Here is a 20006-nt window from a genome sequence, read left to right as displayed (position 1 = left end):
AATATTGAAAAAGATTTTGGACCAAGTACACCAATACACACTCAACGTGTAATGAATGAATGCGTGAATGTAGGATCGACATGAAATTCTTAAAGATAAACTAAAATGACCGAAAAATGGGCTGAACTGACTGAAATAAAAATTTCAGGAAAAACTAATGGACGGTTATCTGTCATTCATCCGGACTGACGGATCCATTGAAAACATAGGTCCCTCTCTGATAAATCGGGTGACACAAATGTTACTCCATACCCCTTGCTTGAAAAAAAAAAAAAAAAAAAAAAAAAAAAATTTAATGTAAATGTTATAGACCGACAGTGACTTGCATGCGACTAAAAATGCCTTGGAGGGGTTTCCTCTTCCATTGCCAAGGAAAAGTTACAAATGTAAGTGCAGCATCTGTTAAGAACATATGCTACACTTTGGTCTTTTCCATGTGGCCAAGGAAAAGTTACAAACATAAGTACAGCATGTAGTAAGGATAGATACTACACTTTGATCTTGGCCAAAAGGCCAAGAAAAGGGTATTTATTTGCTCCCCCACCGAGCAAATTAGGCACAAGGCTGATTTTTAATGTGAGGAGTGAAAGGGAAATAGGGGACCAACTCCCCGATGAGTAGAGGAGCTGGATAGTGACAATTGGTATGAAGGGTTGCCCCTACATTGACCAAGGTCTTATATGTGGGATTGCCCCCACATATGATCTTTGCTTGCAGTATCTGCCGGAACAGATACTACACTTTGATCTTCATATTTAATTTATTCTGTTTTTAAAAAAAATTACAATATAAAATTAAAAAATTTAAAAACGTGAAATCTCCAAAAGACAAAACAAATTTAGGCATAAGGCCTTATAAGATCTGGGGAGGGGAGTGTTGCAGGGTCTTTGTAACTAAAGTAAATATTGGAGTCTTTGGGGACTTTACTCTTGACTGGCAACATTTACCACAATACCTCATTCACTCTGTGGACTCTAAACTAACTAATGAAAACCCCAGCGATTTTTTTTGCAAGAAAGGATATATATATATATATATATATATACAATTTCTGTGTGTGTGAAAAAAAAGTTCAATTCATTGGAAAATAAAAAGTTCGTGTTGAGGAGTGGGGTATCTAGAAAATATATACAAAAAAATAAAATTGCCTAGTGCATTGTTAGTAAGGTCCCTCCCTGAGCTGATCTAGAAAGTTAGATCACCGAAAACAAGCAGGAAGATCACTAGTGGGGATTGGGAAGAATTCATATCGGGTGTAGGAAGGAAAAATAAATAGATTGTTAAAAACAAAAAGGGGGTGGGTAGGCGGCGATCTTCGAGTAGGGGTTAACCGGGGGGGGGGGGAATAAAACAGATGGGGAGGGTAGTGGTAGGGTAGACTCGGAAGATTTTCTAGTGCCAAAAAACAAACGATCGGGGGACATGATCTCATCTGTACCACCAGTCAAGAGTCTCTTTACTTTTTATTTGTCTAACCTAGCTGTAGGACCCAGTACCACGTGTGCCATGCTTATGGTGGTAACACGAATTCAAACTTGGCGCCTTGTCGGATGCACAAGCTAGCGTCATGTACCCATCTCTTGTCAAAGGCCACTCGAGACAACCTTTTCCAATCGCATCTGATCTTTACTTTAAGCAGATCTTTAAAGTAGACGATCAGATCCCGATCTGGAACAGATATCCATTCGCGGACTCGCTTGAGGTGTGTGATCCATATGACCATCCTCGCTACTGCTAGTATTGCTAGAAAAACCATTCTTTTCTCTCTAGGCAGCGGCGGATCAGTGTTCTCCACAAAATGACTCGTCGAGTTCAAGCCGGCACTTGCCATCGTTGTGAGATGCTACCTCGTTAACATACCCTAGGAGGGTCTTCGGCCTGCTGCAGTGGAAAAAAGCATGACCGGCTGTTTCCCTCATGTCCTCGCCGCAGCGCAGGCAGTAGACCCGGGTTTCTTTATTGTACAGTTTGAGTTCATCAAGGAGGGGCAGTGCATTCCGGACAAGTTGCCAGGTAAGGGAAAATTCCGAGTTTGTAAGAAAGTCCCGTCTCGGCACTCAACCCCACTGGAGCGGACCTCCTCTAACGATATCCCCTTGTTTCACTAGCGGTTCCTGTGCTACACCCCACTAGCTCCCAATAAAGCCTGTTCCTAGACTGTTCGAGGACACTGGTCCCCGGCAACGCTCTAAGTACGGACCGGCATTCGGCGTAGAATGTTTGTTCCCCCCTCGGTCTCCGCCGACTTTCGACTGAGGAGGTCGGGTGTGAGATTGGAAAACTAGCTTCCAACTACAGTTACCCATGGAACGTCTACGTACAACGAACGGCTCAGGAAGGCCAACCTCTCTGCATGCTTGTGACACAGGAGATCGGGCAGTCCCAAGCCTCCCTCGCTCAGATTTCGGACACAGACCTCTCTGCAAACATAATGCTTACCTTCGTTCCACAAGAGTGTGTCGAGGTGCTCCTGTAAGCTGGTTTGTCGTTTTGCAGGGAGGGGAAGTACAGACAGACGGTAAAGGATAAGCGGAAAGACGTATGTAGCACACGCCTCCACCTGACCCTTCAAGGACAATTTCCTTCAAACCCAAGTCTTGACAGAGGATTCAACCTTGGTCTCTACTAATTTTAGGAATAAAAGGACTTGCCCAGAGACAATTTAATTACAGCTAAATGTTGAGATTTGATTTCTTGGCAGTTATGACCTCAGAATCATGTGTACTTCTAACATGCTTTTGTTGATGTACTTTTTGCTAATTATGCCACTGTGTTTTGATTATTACTGGCCTGTTAGAGAAGTACTTAAAAAAAAAAAAAAATACATTTAGGAATTCATGTTTTAATGATGCCTCTTAAACTGCAGAAAAAAGCCGCTGTAATTCATTCTCCACATTTATCACTAATTAAACAGTTTTTTAACAAATTTATTTTTGTATTTAAGGAAAAATGGATGACAAAATTATTTCAAATTAACCTCTCAGATATAGAAAAAAAAATGTATAAAATGGATTCTCTAAAATTGCTTATTCCCATTGACCCTTGCAGGTACACGGCTGCATGTTCCAAATTGCTGGTGCAATACAAAGCTGCATTTAAGCAAGTCCAGAGCACTTCATTTCCAACAGTGGAAGATTTTATGAAGAAGTATAGAGTAAGTTACCATTCAAAAGTTTTTTTTTCTTTTCCTCTTTCTATCCCCCCCCCTCTCTATTTTTCTCCTTTCTCTACTCTCTCTGTCAACACTAGATGATGTGAAAATCACCTTGTGTCTGCAATGTCATAAAAAAACTTGGACACCTTCAAGGTGTGTGGGCCTGATCTCCTCCCTGTTATACTAATTAAAAAATGCTCAACTGAGCTAGCCCCCATACTTTTTTCAAGCTCTACAATAAATGTCTTGCTGAATTTTGTTTCCCTAATAGCTGTAAGATGGCCTCTGATACTAGTGTACAAGAATTCTGGTGACAAGACTGCCCTATCAGTCTCCTCTCCGTCTTTGCTAAAACCTTTGAGACTTGAATGAATCAAGCACTAGACCACCACCTCATAAAAGCAAATCTTCTCTCAGACAAACAGTATGGATTTAGGCAATGCTGTTCTACTGCAGATATTTTCAGTCATCTATGAATGTATATACCATGCACTGGATAAAGCGGGCGAAGCTAGGGCTGTAGGCCTTGATATATCCAAGGACTTTGACAAAGTCTGGCACGAAGGGCTGCTAATTAAATTTAAATCGTACGGTATAACTGGACGTCTACTAAATAATTAGATCCTTAGACAATAGGACGATCCAAGTTGTCATTGATGTATGCTCATCAAAGAAGCAAAACATTAATGCAGGAGTGCCTCAGGGGTCGATCCTTAGATCACTAATCAAGCTTTCACAAAAAATACTCAACTAGCTACAACCACCATCTAGTTTCCCACACTCTCTATCTGTGCCTAAATCTAAATGCAAATTCCATGAACAGAACTTCTTTCCTGGAACTACCTGCCTGTGAAACTATTCAGCTGACCTGCTTTCTAACTGACTACAATATGGTCGTCTACAAGTCCAGGTTCTTGTTGAGTCCCCCCCCAAAAAAATAATCCATTTCTACCCCATTTTCTGATATTCAGAAACGATTTCTTTGATAATATTGTGTCTGAGATGGGTACATTTGCATTTGCAACACTATAACATGTATGAGGGAGGAACAGATGTACATAAATCTAAGTCAATGGCAGAATTGTTAGAAAATGACCTCCAGACCGTAGTGGAATGGGGCCGCAAATTGATGGTAATATTTAATGCTGGTAAGACTAAGCTGCCCTCCTTTAACAATTACAAGACGCCTCTCCAACCACCGATATCCATGAGAAATAACACTCTGCCTCAGAATTCTTCCTTCAAACTCCTCAGACTAACATTCATGGGCAATATGAACTGGAACAAATATCTATCGAGCTAGAAGACTACTCCCACCTGAGAGTATCCTGTACCTCTACAAAGCCACCATTCGCCCATGCATAGAGTATAGTTGCCACATCTGGGCTGGTGCATCTACCACTAGCCTCTCCCTCTTGGATAGGGTCCAAAAGAGTTTCCAATCTAATAGGTCCCACTTTGTCAACTAAGCTCCAACCCCTGTCCCATCGTTGCAATGTTGAATCTTTGCACCTGTTTTACAAATATTTTAATAAAATATGCTCTGAACTTGTTGCACTTCTGCCCCTTAACGTACATATCCCCGACAAACCTGCTTAACAACAAAATCTCGCCCTTTCACTGTTGAGGTCTCTAAATGCCAGAAAGCTTTATACTCTAATAGTTTCTTCCCTTAGACTTTGGAATTTCCTTCATGCTTCCCTGACTGTTCTTATATGCAGAAGTTTAAATGTAATATAAACCAACATCTTGTTAATCTTTTCTAGGCCTGGTCCCAAATATGTCCAAGTGGCTTTGTTAGGAGTAAATGTGAGTTAAAGAAAAAAAAAACTGATCTAAATAAGACACTGTTCATCAAATAAACTGTTTTCTTTTCTATAAAACTTCAGCCAAGTTGAGGGTGGAGGAATTAATGTAAAAAAAAAAAAAAAAAAAAAAAAATGTCTTAGTAGGTAAGTATGAGGATCAAACTCGAACCCTTGAGGCAAAGTTGTAAATTAAAGTGTGCAAAAAAAAGAATGTGCGCGAGATGCTAACGGAAACACGTTTGAATTTATTTAATTACTTAAATCAGCAGGTGCATGTTTTAATGACTTAATGCGGTCAACTTTTGACTACGGGGTAGCATTTCATTTAGTGCGGGAATGCCCCACCCCCCCAAGACGTTGGGGGTAGGGGGAAACATTATAGGAAAAGGTCTAACCTACATACGGCGAGCGAAAACTGTTGAATATTTATCTTCCCGAAATCGAGCAAATTAAATACAGGCGAACTCCGTTAACTGTGAGATATTACGATTTACATGTGATATAAAAAGTTTTAAAAAGTTGTGAACCGACTGACCGCTTCTCTGAAAAAAGCCTTTCTTGGACATACACAAAAAGTGAACATACATTTTCGCTTTTATATATATATAGATTAGCGGGGGTACCCGGTGTTGCCCGGGTGTTTGGAGGTGTGTGTGTGTGGTGTTAAATAAAAAAGAAACCGGGGGGGGGGGTAGGATCGAACCCGAAGCCCTGAGGCGAAGTTTGGAAATAAAATCGGCCAGCCAGAATGAGTTACTGAAAGATGTTTGAATTTATTTAAGTAAGAACCAAATTGACAGGTGCGCGCACGGAAGTCGTCAAGCGTTATGACGACGACGACGATGGAAGGTATGCAGCAAATGAGGTCAATGACCAGGTTTGTTTGCTATAAGCGGAGTAAAAAAAGAAAACATAAAAACGAACGTTAAAACTTAAGCAGGGGGGGTATTTCAAAACATCGAAGAAAAAAAACACAAAAAACTAACGTAAGGAACAAAAAAGAAAACAGAAAAACGAACGTTACGTGAAAATGGCTTAAATAAGCCTGTTTCGATATTAAAATTAAAAAAATCGGTGGGTACCCGGGTGTTTTTGGGTGTGTGGTCGGGGGTGGATAAGCGAAGTAAAAAAAAACAGAAAAACTAACGTTACGTGAAAAATGGCTTAAATAATCCTGCTTCAATATTTAAATTTAAAAAATCGGAAAAAAAAGACATCTCACACCACGATTCGAACCCAAAAGGTTTAGATAACTAACGAACTGAGCCAACGGGACGTACATGAAATTTAGTTAGTTCTTCAACTATTTAAAGTAAATCAGGTCATGACGTCATCTGACACATGCGTAGAACCGGTCGTCACGAGGGGACTGTGCGGCGGTGAGGGGGAGGGGTAATAAAAAAAAAAAAAAAAAAACTAACGTAAGGCAAACGTACGATGTTAAATGTAAAAATCTGAAAAAGAAAACAAAAAAAACGAACGTTAAAACTTCTGAAAAATAACCCCCCCCCCAAAAAAAAAACGTGAAAAATGGCTTGAATAAGCCTGTTTCAATATTAAAATTTAAAAAATTGGTGGGTACCCGGATGTTTTTGGGTGTCGGTGGGGGGGGGGATGTTAATGAAAACCTAAGAATAAGCGAAGTAAAAAAAAAAAAACAGAAAAACGAATGGCTTAAATAACCCTGCTTCAATATTTAAAAAATCGAAAAAAGACATCTCACACCACAATTCGAACCCAAAAGGTTTAGATAATGACCCAACGCTCTAACCAACTGAGCTAACACGACGTACATTAAATTTAGTCAATTTTTCAACTATTTAAACTAAATCAGGTCATGACGTCATCTGACGCATGTGTAGACCCAATCTCGTCATGAGGACGGTTTTTGTTGACCCCCTCTGTAGAAAATTGTTGATTTCAAGGTGAAGAAAATGAACGTTTTTGGCCAATTTTTCGATATTTTTCGGGCGAAGGATGGAGCTTCAATATGATACCAAGTTTGTCAATTTTTGTTCTGTCTGTCGAAAGTTTTTAGCGAACACACATACATACATACATACAAACACACATTTTCGCTTTTATATATATATAGACTAGCGGGGTTGCCCGGGTGTTTCAAAGTGTGTGTTGGGGGGTTAGATCAAAACAAAATGGAAACTAAATAACAAGCGAAATAATAACCCTGTTTAAATATTACAAAAATAAAACGTCCAAAAAAGTTTTGGGAGGGAGGTAGGCTCGAACCCAAAGCCTTAAGGTTAATAGTCTGATGACTTAGCATGATACCACCAAGACAGTGACTTGAGAACAGTCAAAAATAAATATTCAAAAATGCAGGTGGTTGAATGTCAATGTATGGTTTTCTAGGTCAAATATCATGCCGTAGTAGTAGTAAATGAATTCACAGAGAATCTTGTAAGATAAGTTACTGAAATAAGATATTTACGATGTCGTTTCATAAATCTTTGGTATTATAATCTAAGTATATAAACAGTTCTAAGACGTAATACCCCCCCCCTAGAACTCCTAAAAAAAAAAAAAAAAAAAAAAGCCTTTGGCAGACATACACAAAAAATGCACACACATTAACACATTTTACCTTTTTATCTATATATATATATATATATATATATATAAAAGTGAAAATGTGTGTATGTATGTTCGCTTTTTGTGTATGTCCAAGAAAGGCTTTTTTCAGAGAAGCGGTCTGTCGGCTCGCAACTTAAAACTTTTTATATCACATATAAATCATAATATCTCTGAGTTAACAACGGAGCTCGCCTGTCTATTTAATTTGCTCAACTTCGGGAAGATAAGTATTCAACATTTGTTGCTCACCGCATGTGGATCAATCTTTTTCCTATAATAAAAGCGACACTAATTCTGGCTGCATTTTCCGGCTATCGCTGGAAATGTTCGAAAGCAATCAGCTTTGATCAATGTGGAAATATTTTCCTTATATCAAACAATTGCTATTCAATTTGGACCCCACCAACATCTTGGGAAAATAAAAAAAAAACGTTCCTGCAGTAAATGAAATACTATCCCGCAGTCAAAGTTGACCTCATTAAGTCATTAAAACGTGCACCTGCCAAATCTAAGTAATTAAATAAATTCAAACGTGTTTCCGTTAGTATCCCACGGTGGGCCAATGGTTAACGTCACACCCTTTTTTGTTCACACTTTAATTTCTAACTTCGCCTCAAAGGTTCGATCCTCATACTCACCTACCAAAACTTTTTATTTTTATTTTTTTTTATTTTACCCCATCGGAGTTTTGATTTACTCAAAACAACATACACCTCCAAACACTCGGGCAATGCCAGGTACCCCTCGCTAGTGTGTGTATATATATATATATATATAATATATAGAAGACTAGCTAGTTTTGCTGGTTCAAAATAAAATTCTGAGTTGAGATTTCTAAAATAACTTCCCTTTTTTCTTTTTTTTTCTTTTTTTTCTTTTTTTTTATAACCTTTTTATAAGTCCTGAGAAATTACCATACTCTTTATTTTTCTTAAATGTTTTTTGTTTGTCAGTTAAGTGATTTACTTTGTTTTTATATCTTGATCTCTTATCACAAGTTGAAATAGTATTTGTGTATAGTAAGACAAATATGAAGAATAAATTAGCTTAAAACACTTGTGTATAGATGAACAAATATATTTATATGATTACGACTGGAAAACAACTACTTTATAATCAGGACGTAATTAATTGTAGTTACTAAGACACGTCCATGGAATGTTTCTAAATGTCGGCTAGTTGATTGCAAGGGACATAGCTGATTTCCAAAATGCATGTTATCTCGAACAAGAAAACAAAGGGCAAATGGTTACTTTTTCAAATAGAAAATGTTTGCTCTAACTCGGTGAAACAATCATTTTAAGATCTTGAATCAAATAAGCACCTAAACAAACAAAAAAAAAAAAAAACCCACAAAAGTTCAATTTTCACCAAAAACAAGACAAAAATCACAAGAATAGATTCATTATCAAATACCTCAATAAATTAAATTAATTCTACATCATAATTCATATTACAGCTCAAGAGAAAGGATCAAGACACCCAAAGATTCAGCATTTTGTATTTCGAAAACCCTCAAAATATTTCGTTGACTCTTTTAGCTTGACTGTCCGGCTGCTCTGGAGAGGATCAAAGAAGACCGTCCGATCACAATCAAAGATGATAAAGGCAACACCAGCAAATGTATAGCAGACATTGTTTCTGTAAGTTATTTTTATTTTCTGTTTTTAAACTGATGTTTTTATTGCTATTTTATTGTAATACTAAATTGTCGATCTTTTTATTCATTTATTTTTAGATTCATAATACATTCGTTATTACTTGTAACATTACTATTATCATATTTGAAATAACGATTATTTAGACTATTCGTGTCATCTTCAATATTATTCTCACTTTTCAATCAATGGAACCTTCGACTTTGTTTAGATGCATCTTGTTGAACTCTGAAATTTGTACAGGGTTTTTAACAGAACCCTTTATTTAATCCACCGGGATAATTTGCTTACTTTCATCAGCCATGACCGGGGTGGAATAAGTTTAAGGCCCCTAAAATTCATACTAAAATTGTCTGCAAAGATCTGGTGTAATGGATGTAAGTGCTAAGTGATAGCCTTCTGAAGGTTGAAGGTTCAGTCTTCAATACAGACGAAACTAAGAATATACAATTACAAATTACTAAGCCTTTTACCTGGTCATGGCTGATGGAATAAAAGATTATGTATGCAATAAGGGGATTATAGTGAAGCAAGAGTTCCACAATCCTTAAACGCACCTCCTACCCAAGCATTACTATACTTAAATGGCAAAAAAGAATCCACGATGAATGCTACAATGTAGCATGTGGGATTTTTTTTTTTTTTTTTTTTTTTTTTTTTTTTTTTTTTTTTTTTTTTTTTTAGTGAAATCTAATTTATAAAACTCACTATGTCTGTTTGTCTCTCCATATTTTCAAATTCTATCTCCTCCAAAACTAAAAGTTACAGAGCAGCACTAGGAACCTCAAATGATTGGATTTTTTATGGACTGTTCTTTTATGGGTTTTTAGCCGATTTAAAATAGTTTGAAGTATCAAAAAAGGGTCAAAATTTAAAAAAATCGTATTACATTTTGTACATTCATCTTGTTTTATTTTTAGTCAGTTCATATGCGTGTCACATTGGTACAGTACTACAGTTTTGCTTTCGATTCTAGCTGATGGTATTTTTTTTTTTTTTTTAACTTTTGAAATCCCGATTCTATAATATATATGAAATCTGGACGAATTAAAATATCATATTTAAGCATATTTTACGACCGTGTATATACAAGTTGAGATTTTCTACAAAGTCTGACATGGATTACTGAATAAGAAAACTTTGCTGTAAATTTGTACATCTGTAATAGAAAAAAATTTAAAAAAAAAAAAAAAATGAAATGAACTTGCATATGCTAGTCTGGTATTCACTTGCCTCCATGAGTAAGATGTGACATAAGTTTGAACATGTGGATTGGTTTGGAAGTCCAGCATGTTTTAGAATCCATCTAATCCTCTTTGATTGCCAATGTTCTAGAATGTAATTCCATTATTTTCCTCAACAACAAATAATATACCATCACCAACTTCATGCAAAACTTTTTCTTGCCTACTTCTTCAGGTGTGTAAATTGGGGAAACTTGGCTCTAATGTCTATTTGGCTTCTTTTTTTTTTTTTTTTCTTTAATCACCCATTGTTTTTTCTGTTTTCTTTTACAGCTGTTTATTACTATCATGGATAAATTAAGACTGGAAATTCGTGCAATGGACGAGGTAAGTCTTTTATGGCTTTCTCTCCCCCTTTTTTTATTTTTATTTTTTCCCATTTCAATTTATTATGAAAAAATAAAAAGCTTGTCATTTAATCTGTTTAAATATAGTTAGGTATATGTTTATATATTTGCATGTACAAGATTCACTTTTAAACTGATTAATCAATCCTTATGGATCTTGGAACACAGCTGGTAGGTGTATGGGTGGGTAATATGGGCCATATTTAATTTAGGTTTTATGAAAAGGTTAAAATTAAAAAAAAAAATTTTTAATGGATTTTCAGGGAGTGGGGGGCATAATATGGGCATGACCTCCCATTTGAAAATTCAAATAATTCAGATTTGCATTGACCTTGATCTAGTCTTGTATAGATCAAATTATCCTTGCAATTTTATTTTTATTTTTTTTATTCATCCAGTTTCTTTAAAAATGTTTTAGACTAGTGATATTTTTAACTCCCAAAAAGTATATTACAAAATACATATTTAAAAAAAAAAAAAAAAAAAAAAAGTGCGGTAGATTTGAAATTGGGTTTACCAATAAATTTCCTGTATGAGTAGATATTAAAAAGAATATAAGTCAGTCATGAAACTGCATACCTCCACTTGACAGCATAAGTATTTTCAAAGTTGTAACATTTCCATGATATAAGTTTGAAAATACTTAACTCAAAAACAATTTATTTGAAGTTTTGCACAATGTTTACTGTTCCTATTTACTTTGCCTCCCTCCCAGGGCAGTTAGACACCAGGGGTTTTTTTTTATGAAAAAAAGGAACAAAAATAAAAATTGTCGCTGTCGTGAAGATTTTCTCCTCCACTAACAGGAAATTAAAGTGTAGCATCAGAACAGATACTACACTTTGATCTTGGCCCGTACTGTTACCAAAGAACGTCAGATCCATACATTAAATTTAGAACAATCCAAAGTTGAAACTCTATAAAATTTCAGCCATAAAGAGCATAAGATGAGGACTTCATTGAAATTTTGTACAATGTTTACTGTTGGCAAAAAGCATCAGATCCGTAGATTAAACTTTGAAATTGAAATTACCATTATCAAAAAAAAAAAAAAATCAATTATGAAATTTTCTGAAGTTAAAAGTTTGTCAAAATTTTGACTTTGAAAATTCAATATGGAGAAGTAAGGCCTAGATAGGACTTCCCATCCTTACATTCTGTTCTCGTCAAAGTCAAAATTTAAGTTATACCATGAAAAACTGCTAACTTAAACTATTTATCTGATTAAGCTGAAGATTTGCATGGTGTTTACTATTATCAAAATTTATCGGATTCAAACATTGAATTTGGAACAATCAAAAGTTGAAATTCTATCAGTTTCAACCGTGACCAATTTTTTCAGTCAAAGATAAATTGCATAAGATGAGAACTTCATTGGTTACAATAAGGGCCAAGTAGTGAGTCTCTATAATGAAATGAATTAATGGCTTTTCATGACTCTGGCCTAGATATCCCAAAATTAAATCTGTTTTAAGTTAAACCATGACTGATATTTTGACCAGCTTTGGTGACGATTAGTCAAATTATGTGAACGTTATGCTGTACAAACATCATGACAAATGTGACAAAAAACCTCTGCTAAAATGGAGGTAATAAACAGTGACATCATTTCAAAAGTTGTAAATTTAAATATATATTAATATAATAATGTGAAACCATGTGCTCTCTTGCATGACAACAATTGTTAACCCCCCCCCTCCCAATGCTGTGTGTGCTATGGTCTTCCATTTGTGTCTTTTTCTAGTTCTTGTTCTAGCTATGTCATCGTCTCTCACATTAACGACTGCTAAGGAGGTAAAAATAAAATGAACAACTCTAAACACAAATGTTGACATGTGTAAATATCCGTTGTATACTGTGAGGGTATGCATGTGATATCATCGATCCTCTAAACACTAACATCCAATTCTTAGTTGTCTGCCAGGTTATGTTCGTTGATCAATTCATCTCGTCTGCTCCGAGCCACAACTTGCCTTCAACTATCCCCAACTCTAGACTAAATAAACTGTAAACTAACTTTAAATATATTGACCGCTATGTCTGATCCCGTATCTCAGTCACTGACACACCTTGATTAACAATCCTATTTCAGACGGCCTTTGCCCCTATCTCCCCAACTCCTTGTTTTCTACTGAGCTGATTTCTATATTTTGTTCTGCTAATCAACTATTCCTTTTCATTTTTTATTTTTTTATTACACCGTTTTCCAACACTTTGGATGAGGGGAAAGGATCAATAGTATCACAAAGCATGCAAATCATATTTATCTTGTTTAAATGGTAAAAATATTAAATTGAAAAGATTTTATTGTGAATTAGTTTGTTACTGGAAAAATGGAAATCTAAATGAATAAATATAAAAGTTGGGCCCATTTCCAAAACGCTTGATTTCAAGTTAATTTAATTTTACACAATAGACGCATCTTTTTTTTTATAGGCCGTTTATGTATATGCAACATCAGTTGCAAGGTTAATATTCATATCTAGTACTCGTTACTGGACTGGTGGCTGAAGTGTGGTGTCTGCTCAGATGCTGCACTCAAATTAATTGTCCTTAGTCAATGGAGGGTGAAACCCTTCTATACTAAGGCCATTTTATTTTTGCAGAATCCCCTTTTGAAGGGAAGTGGTTATTTCCCACATTAAACCGACCTTGTGTCACATTTTGTTTCATTGCAAGGTTAACTAATTTGCATTTTTTTTTGAAAAAGTACATTTCAATTATTTTTTTTTATATTCTGCACTATTTTATTTCTTAGATGAATATATTATGCAATTTTTTTTTTTTTTTTTTTTTTTTTTTTTTTTTTTTTAAGAGTGACTGACTGAATGAGTTGCAAGTGAAAGTTTTAAATGGATTTCTTTTTCTTGCTTTATAATCACTTTTTAAAAACTTCAGTGTGCCTTGTTTGGGTTAAATTAATGCCATTAACATGAATGTAATTAGGTTGTGATTGAGGTATCTTTATGGCCTACAGTTATGGTTGCACAATTTCCTACTTAAAAAATGAATAAATCACCAAAATAGGAATGCTTATATGAATAAAAGTAAAAACTTGTGTTTCATGTTTACAGCAAAGTTATGAATGAAATGTGTATTGGTTTTAATATTTTGAAGCAGTAAACCTTTATCAAATAGTAAGCTGGCAAAGATTTTCTGTAAAATTTTCTATTAACAATTATTTGTCATCTACGTTATTTTTATGTGATCCTCCAGCAACACTAATATACTCTTCAGAAGAGCAACAAGTAGATCTTGTGTTTACTTTCAGCAGCTTTGTAACTCTTTCTTCCCTTATTAGCCACCCACCCTGATAAAGGAAGGATTGGACCTAGTAATTCACCCCTGTTCGTACGTTCACACTTTTCTTAAGAATCAAGTGTTGGATTTTTTTTTTTTTTTAAATAAATTTTGCACAAACAATAGTCCTGATGAAAGCAAATTTTTGCTAGAAGGGATTTTCCGGGATAACTCTGCCCTCCCCCACCTAGGGCCATTATAGGGGTAAAATTACTCCAAAATTGTTTGTTTGTTTGCACTTTTCTCAGTAATCACTCACTCCTTGGATTTTTTAAATTTTGCACAAACATTAGTCATGATAAAAGTAAATTTTTTCACTCATGGACCTTGCATGCTCAGCTTGTTTTATCCTTTATTCCTCATATTCCATGAGTGATGTTTCTGATAAAGGGGTGAAATTACTGTCAGAATCTATCACTTATTGTTGACTAGAGGGGGTACCCGGCGTTGCCCGGGTGTTTAGAGGTGTGTGTGCTTAAATCAAAACAAAAGAATAAGTGAAGTAATCACCCTGTTTAAATATTATAAAAAAAATGTTAAAACTTTTTAAAAAATCGAAAAAAAAACTAACGTAAGGCTAACGAATGATGTTAAAATTTCTTAAAATCGGAAAAACAAAAAAAAAAACGCGAATGTGATGAAAAAAAACCCAGAAAAACGAATGTTAAAACTTCTTTAAAAAATCTGAAAAATAAAAACAAAAAAAACATAGAACGTGAAAAATAGCTTAAATAACTCTGTTCCAATATTAAACTTTTGAAAATCGAAAAAAAATAAATAAATAAAAAAGACACCACAATTCGAACTCACAACCTTTAAAGTGTGCAAAAAACCTGACACGTTACCCGCTCTGCCAACAAAAAGCAACTGAAACACATTTGAATTATTAAAAACAGAATTGACACGTGCCCACTACTTCTATTTGACCTCATTAATGAGGTCAAATAGAAGTCGCGGAGTTAACTTTTGCTGCGGGGCAGCTTTTGGGTTTGTTTACTCAACTTTGACTGGTTGTTTCCCCAAGATCGCCATTGTCCAGATGAATAGCATTGTCCACATTTATCAAAGCTGATTGCTTCTGGACGTTTCCCCGGTGCGATTGCCGGGAACACGCCTTAGCTTTGAATTAGTTTAGGTTTTATACAAAAAAGCTGAACGAACACAAGATGGGCTGAAATAGCAATAATTTTGTAAAAATCGACGTAAATAAATCTAGAGGTGACTCGCGTTCCCAAATCCTAGATATTATCCAGGGGCTATATAAAGTTCTAAGCGATGGTAATCCCCCCTCCCCCGGGGAGCGTCGGCGAAAAAAGCCTTTTCGAGACTTACAAAAAATGCGCATGCGCATTTACCTTTTATATATATAGACTAGTTTTTTTTCACCTTGAAGCATTTTATTTATTAGCTCCTTACATCCTGGTGCTACCAGATCAGGCTGCCCTGTGGCTTCCTGAGACGAAATGCACCTACATTGACGTTTTTTTTGTTTTCTGATCTTTTTTGTAAAACTTAATTATGTTCTGCAAAACCAAAAACAAAAACAACAGCTTATTTCCCCCCCCCCCCTTTTTATTTTATTTTTTCCTACCTTACTCCCGGTCCTGGATATGGCCTTAAACTACATCCGATGGGGAGGTCCGGCTTACAGGCTTGGGGAGTGTGGAGCCACCTCTTAATTGCCATTGCTCCCAGGTCCACCCTGACCCGGAGTGGTAGTACCTGTTAGGGTCCCAACTATGGGTTAAATAGAAACAGATTTTAAAAAGGAAAAGAAACAACAAAAAAAGAAAGAAAAAGAAAACAAATATATTCTATTAAATTATCTATTTATTTATTTATTTTTTTGCCCTGTCGGTAGGGCATGAGAACAAACCGACTGCCCCCCTGCAGAGGGTAAAAATCCCTCAATGGGGCAACCAGTTAGCCGTGGGTTGCTACCCGTAAAGTCTTAGGACGTGATCTTGGTGATTGAGCGAACCTAAACCAGGATACATAGAAGTTTAGGCACCGCAACACATTACTTTGGCCCTTACTTCGATTAGACGGGCGGTCGGAGAGGCCCGATCCGACCAATCGGCCAGTCACGCCAAGCCCCACCATATATTGCCCATTCCAAAAACTCACTACTAATACAACACATCCCCCCCCTCTCCCACAAATAACCCTACTCCCTAATATATGATGGAAAGCGGTGGCTGAGGGTCAATCGATTAGGTGTGAATATCGATGACGAGGCTGTAAACCCCTCAGGATTGCTACAGATCCCATAGCAATATCAAGAGAGAACAGATAATCATTATGATACCACCAAAGTCGGTTATATTATCATTATATCCCTGTAGAGGCTGGGCGAATAGGTTTCCCCCCAGGCTCTTCCCAAATAGGACTCCGAGGTGGGTGGGGAACAAAGATGACGAAAAAAGAAAACAAAATATATGGCTTATTCCTCCCAAAAACCACCCAACCACCCAAAGAGAATCCACTCTGATGTCTCTGACATCAGTAGCTCTGACGAAGAGACGATAAAACCAAGGAACTCAATATTCGTAGTAATAGAATCAATGGAGGAAACTCCTTTGAGCAAACTATCACCTTTTAAAATTGAAAAAAATCTTAAAACTCTAAAACCAAAGTCTATTAAAAAACAATTTAATGGCAGCCTACTAATAGAAACCCATAACGAAGAACAAACTAAAGAAATATTGAAACTAAAATTATTTGAAAACATCAAAGTCAAATGCTACAGACATCCAACCCTAAATACCTGCAAAGGAGTAGTGAAAAGCCACGAACTTGCACTTTGTCCCTTGGAGGAAATTAGGACAAACTTACAGAAACAGAATGTGTTAGATGTTCGCAGAGTTCAAATTAAAAAAAACTGAGAAAATCGATACCAATACATATATACTAACTTTCGATTCCCTCACCATACCCAAAGAAGTGAAAGTCGGATATATGAAAATAAATGTAGAAATTTATATTCCAAACCCCCTCCAATGCTTCAAGTGCCAGAAGTTTGGACACCATCAAGATCGGTGCACACGATTACCAGTGTGTGGAAGATGTGGAGAAAGTGGCCCACACATTGACTGCAGAAAAGATTTCAAGTGTGCCAACTGCCTGGGAAACCATGGCGCTGGCTCTAGATATTGCGAAATATGGAAAAGAGAAAAAGAAGTGACCAAACTAAAACATATAAAGAATATATCCTACCCAGAGGCCAGGAAAATCATCGAAACTAAAACATATGCAGATGCAACAAAAAAAACTAATCCAATCAACAATCAAAATGGTCATATACATGTAACGGATACAACTGACAAGAAAATTGATGTCCTAAGCAAACTAATAAAGGAAATGAAAGAACTATTAGAAGAAATGAGGAAAAGGAATAGTGCAATGTCTGCAACCAATCCAAGGATAATATTAAGTAAAGACACTACTGAACCACAAAAAGAAACAAAACCACAAACCATTTCTACAAAAACAACCGAACAACCATCAAACACATCACAAGCCAGAAAAGAATCAAAAATCCCCCCAGACAAAAAAACAAAAAACAAACAAAAACAGGAAAAGAAAGATCCCGATCTATATCTCGAACAGGGACTCCGACAGAAAATAGATTTGAGGGATTGGAGACGATGGAAGTTGAACACCATTCCAAATGATGAACAAAATATTACAATGGAATATCAGAGGGATAAAAGCAAACCAAAATGAACTCACATTATTAATAACAAATATGAGCCCAGCACTTGTCTGTCTACAGGAGACCTTTCTGAAAGAAAATAATACCATCAACATAAAACACTACACATCTTACAACTACATAAATAAAGATACGGACAGAGCTTCTGGAGGCACATCAATACTTGTGAAGAATGAAGTCCCTCAAAGACAAATAAATATAAACACAAACTTGCAAGCAATTGCAGTTTCAGTGACTCTACATAGAACTATAACACTTTGCTCAATATACATCCCTCCAAAAGATACAATCAACGAAACTGAGATAACTCAATTAATAAAACAACTCCCTAAACCCTTTTTTTTACTAGGAGATCTCAACAGTCACAATGTAATATGGGGAAGTAAAGAAACAAATAAAAAAGGAAAAGAAATAGAAAACATAATAAATAAAAATAATCTATGCCTCCTTAATAATCAAAACTACACCTATATGTACCCAGCAACAGGTACTTTCACCGCCATTGACCTTACCTTATGTGATCCTTCCATATATATGGACTATGACTGGAAAGTACACAATGACACCTGTGGGAGTGATCATTTCCCAATCATCCTGGAAAGTCTAAGTACTAGCACTGAACAAAAAACACCCAAATGGAACCTACATAAAGCGGATTGGGAAGACTTCCAGGAACAGTGCAAAAACCAATTAATTATCGAAAAGAATGATGAAGATGACCATTTGAACTACTTCATTAAAACACTCACAAACATAGCAAATAATACCATACCGAAAACAACCAAAACCAACAATCACAACAAACCTCGGTTCACAAAAGAATGCAGAAAAGCCATCAGAGCTCGACGAGCTGCCTTGAGAAAATTCGAAAAGTATCCAACAAGCGAAAATCTGGATTTCTTCAAAAACAACAGAGCAAAAGCCAGACGAATCATAAAGGAATCCAAAAGAACAACTTGGAGAAATTATATATCCAAAATTAATGTGAATACCAAGGCGAAAACAGTTTGGAACATGATGAGGAAAATAGAAGGAAAGTGTAGTAGTACACCAATATCCCACATCTCTAAAGGCAACAAAATATACACCGATCAAAAAGACATTTCCAATAACCTGGCAGATAATTTATCAAAAATTTCATCATGTGACAGACAAACAGAGAAATTCAAAAAGATTAGAGAAAAGGAAGAGAAAAAGAAAATTCTATTTAAATCACAAAATACTGAAAAATACAACCAACCTCTTACCTTGCCTGAATTAAAAGAATCGCTAACCAAATCCCATGACACAGCTACAGGGCCCGATGAAATTCCATATGAAATCCTCAAAAAACTTCCAGAAACCTCAATGAAATACCTACTTGAAATTTTCAATATTATATGGTCCAGTGGAAACGTACCCGAGACCTGGAAAGAGGCCACAATAATACCAATCCCCAAATCTGAAAACTCAAACATCCAATCCCAATCAAGTAACGTCTCAGATCCATTGAATTTCAGGCCAATAGCTCTAACAAGCTGCATTTGTAAGACCATGGAAAGGATTATAAACAAAAGACTAATCTGGTTCCTGGAAACAGAATCTTATTACAGAATTTCAAACAGGATTCAGGAAAAACCGAAGTTCAATAGACCACATAGTCAGACTTGAAACCTTCATCAGAGAAGCCTTTGTAAGGAAGGAACATTTAGCAGCAGTGTTTTTTGACATGGAAAAAACCTACGATAATGTGTGGAAGTACGGTGTTACAAGGGATCTGAAGGCGCTTGGACTAAAAGGCAGAATGCCAATTTTTATTGAAAATTTAAAAAAAAATAGACGGTTCAGAATAAAGGTTGGCACAGCTCTCTCGGACTTGAAAGAACAAGAGAATGGAGTACCTCAAGGGAGTATACTGTCAGTGACCCTGTTCAGTATCCGAATTAACAACATTGTAAAAAACCTTAACCCTGGGGTAGATTGCTCCCTATATGTGGATGACTTCCTAATATGCTGTAGATCTAGATATATATCTATAATAGAAAGGAAGCTTCAATTGTGCTTAAACAAAGTAATGAGATGGACGGAAGAGAATGGATTTAGATTCTCCAAAAGAAAAACGAAATGCATGCATTTCTGCAAACTAAAGAACATGCATAATGATCCTGTCCTAACCATGGAAGGAATGCCCATACCCGTTACTGACCAG

The 20006-nt window shown here is 36.1% G+C and overlaps 1 protein-coding gene and 1 pseudogene across 1 annotated transcript in view; one reads left to right on the top strand and one right to left on the bottom strand.

Annotated features, from left to right (window-relative positions):
- Positions 1-20006, top strand: part of LOC145296692 (vacuolar protein sorting-associated protein 28 homolog) — a 45110-nt gene that overhangs the window by 21250 nt on the left and 3854 nt on the right. The window contains exons 5-7 of the mRNA XM_080142660.1: positions 3049-3154; positions 9096-9197; positions 10730-10783. Coding sequence (XP_079998786.1) covers positions 3049-3154; positions 9096-9197; positions 10730-10783 — 262 coding nt within the window. The remainder of the gene's footprint in view (positions 1-3048; positions 3155-9095; positions 9198-10729; positions 10784-20006) is intronic.
- LOC145297248 (U2 spliceosomal RNA) lies at positions 347-526 on the bottom strand (annotated as a pseudogene).

Source organism: Euprymna scolopes, chromosome 17, assembly GCF_053919585.1.
Source record: "Euprymna scolopes isolate OS-2025 chromosome 17, ASM5391958v1, whole genome shotgun sequence".
NCBI classification, from domain to species: domain Eukaryota; kingdom Metazoa; phylum Mollusca; class Cephalopoda; order Sepiida; family Sepiolidae; genus Euprymna; species Euprymna scolopes.
Note: the sequence above shows the minus strand (reverse complement) of the source record. Positions and strands in the feature narration are given on the sequence as shown.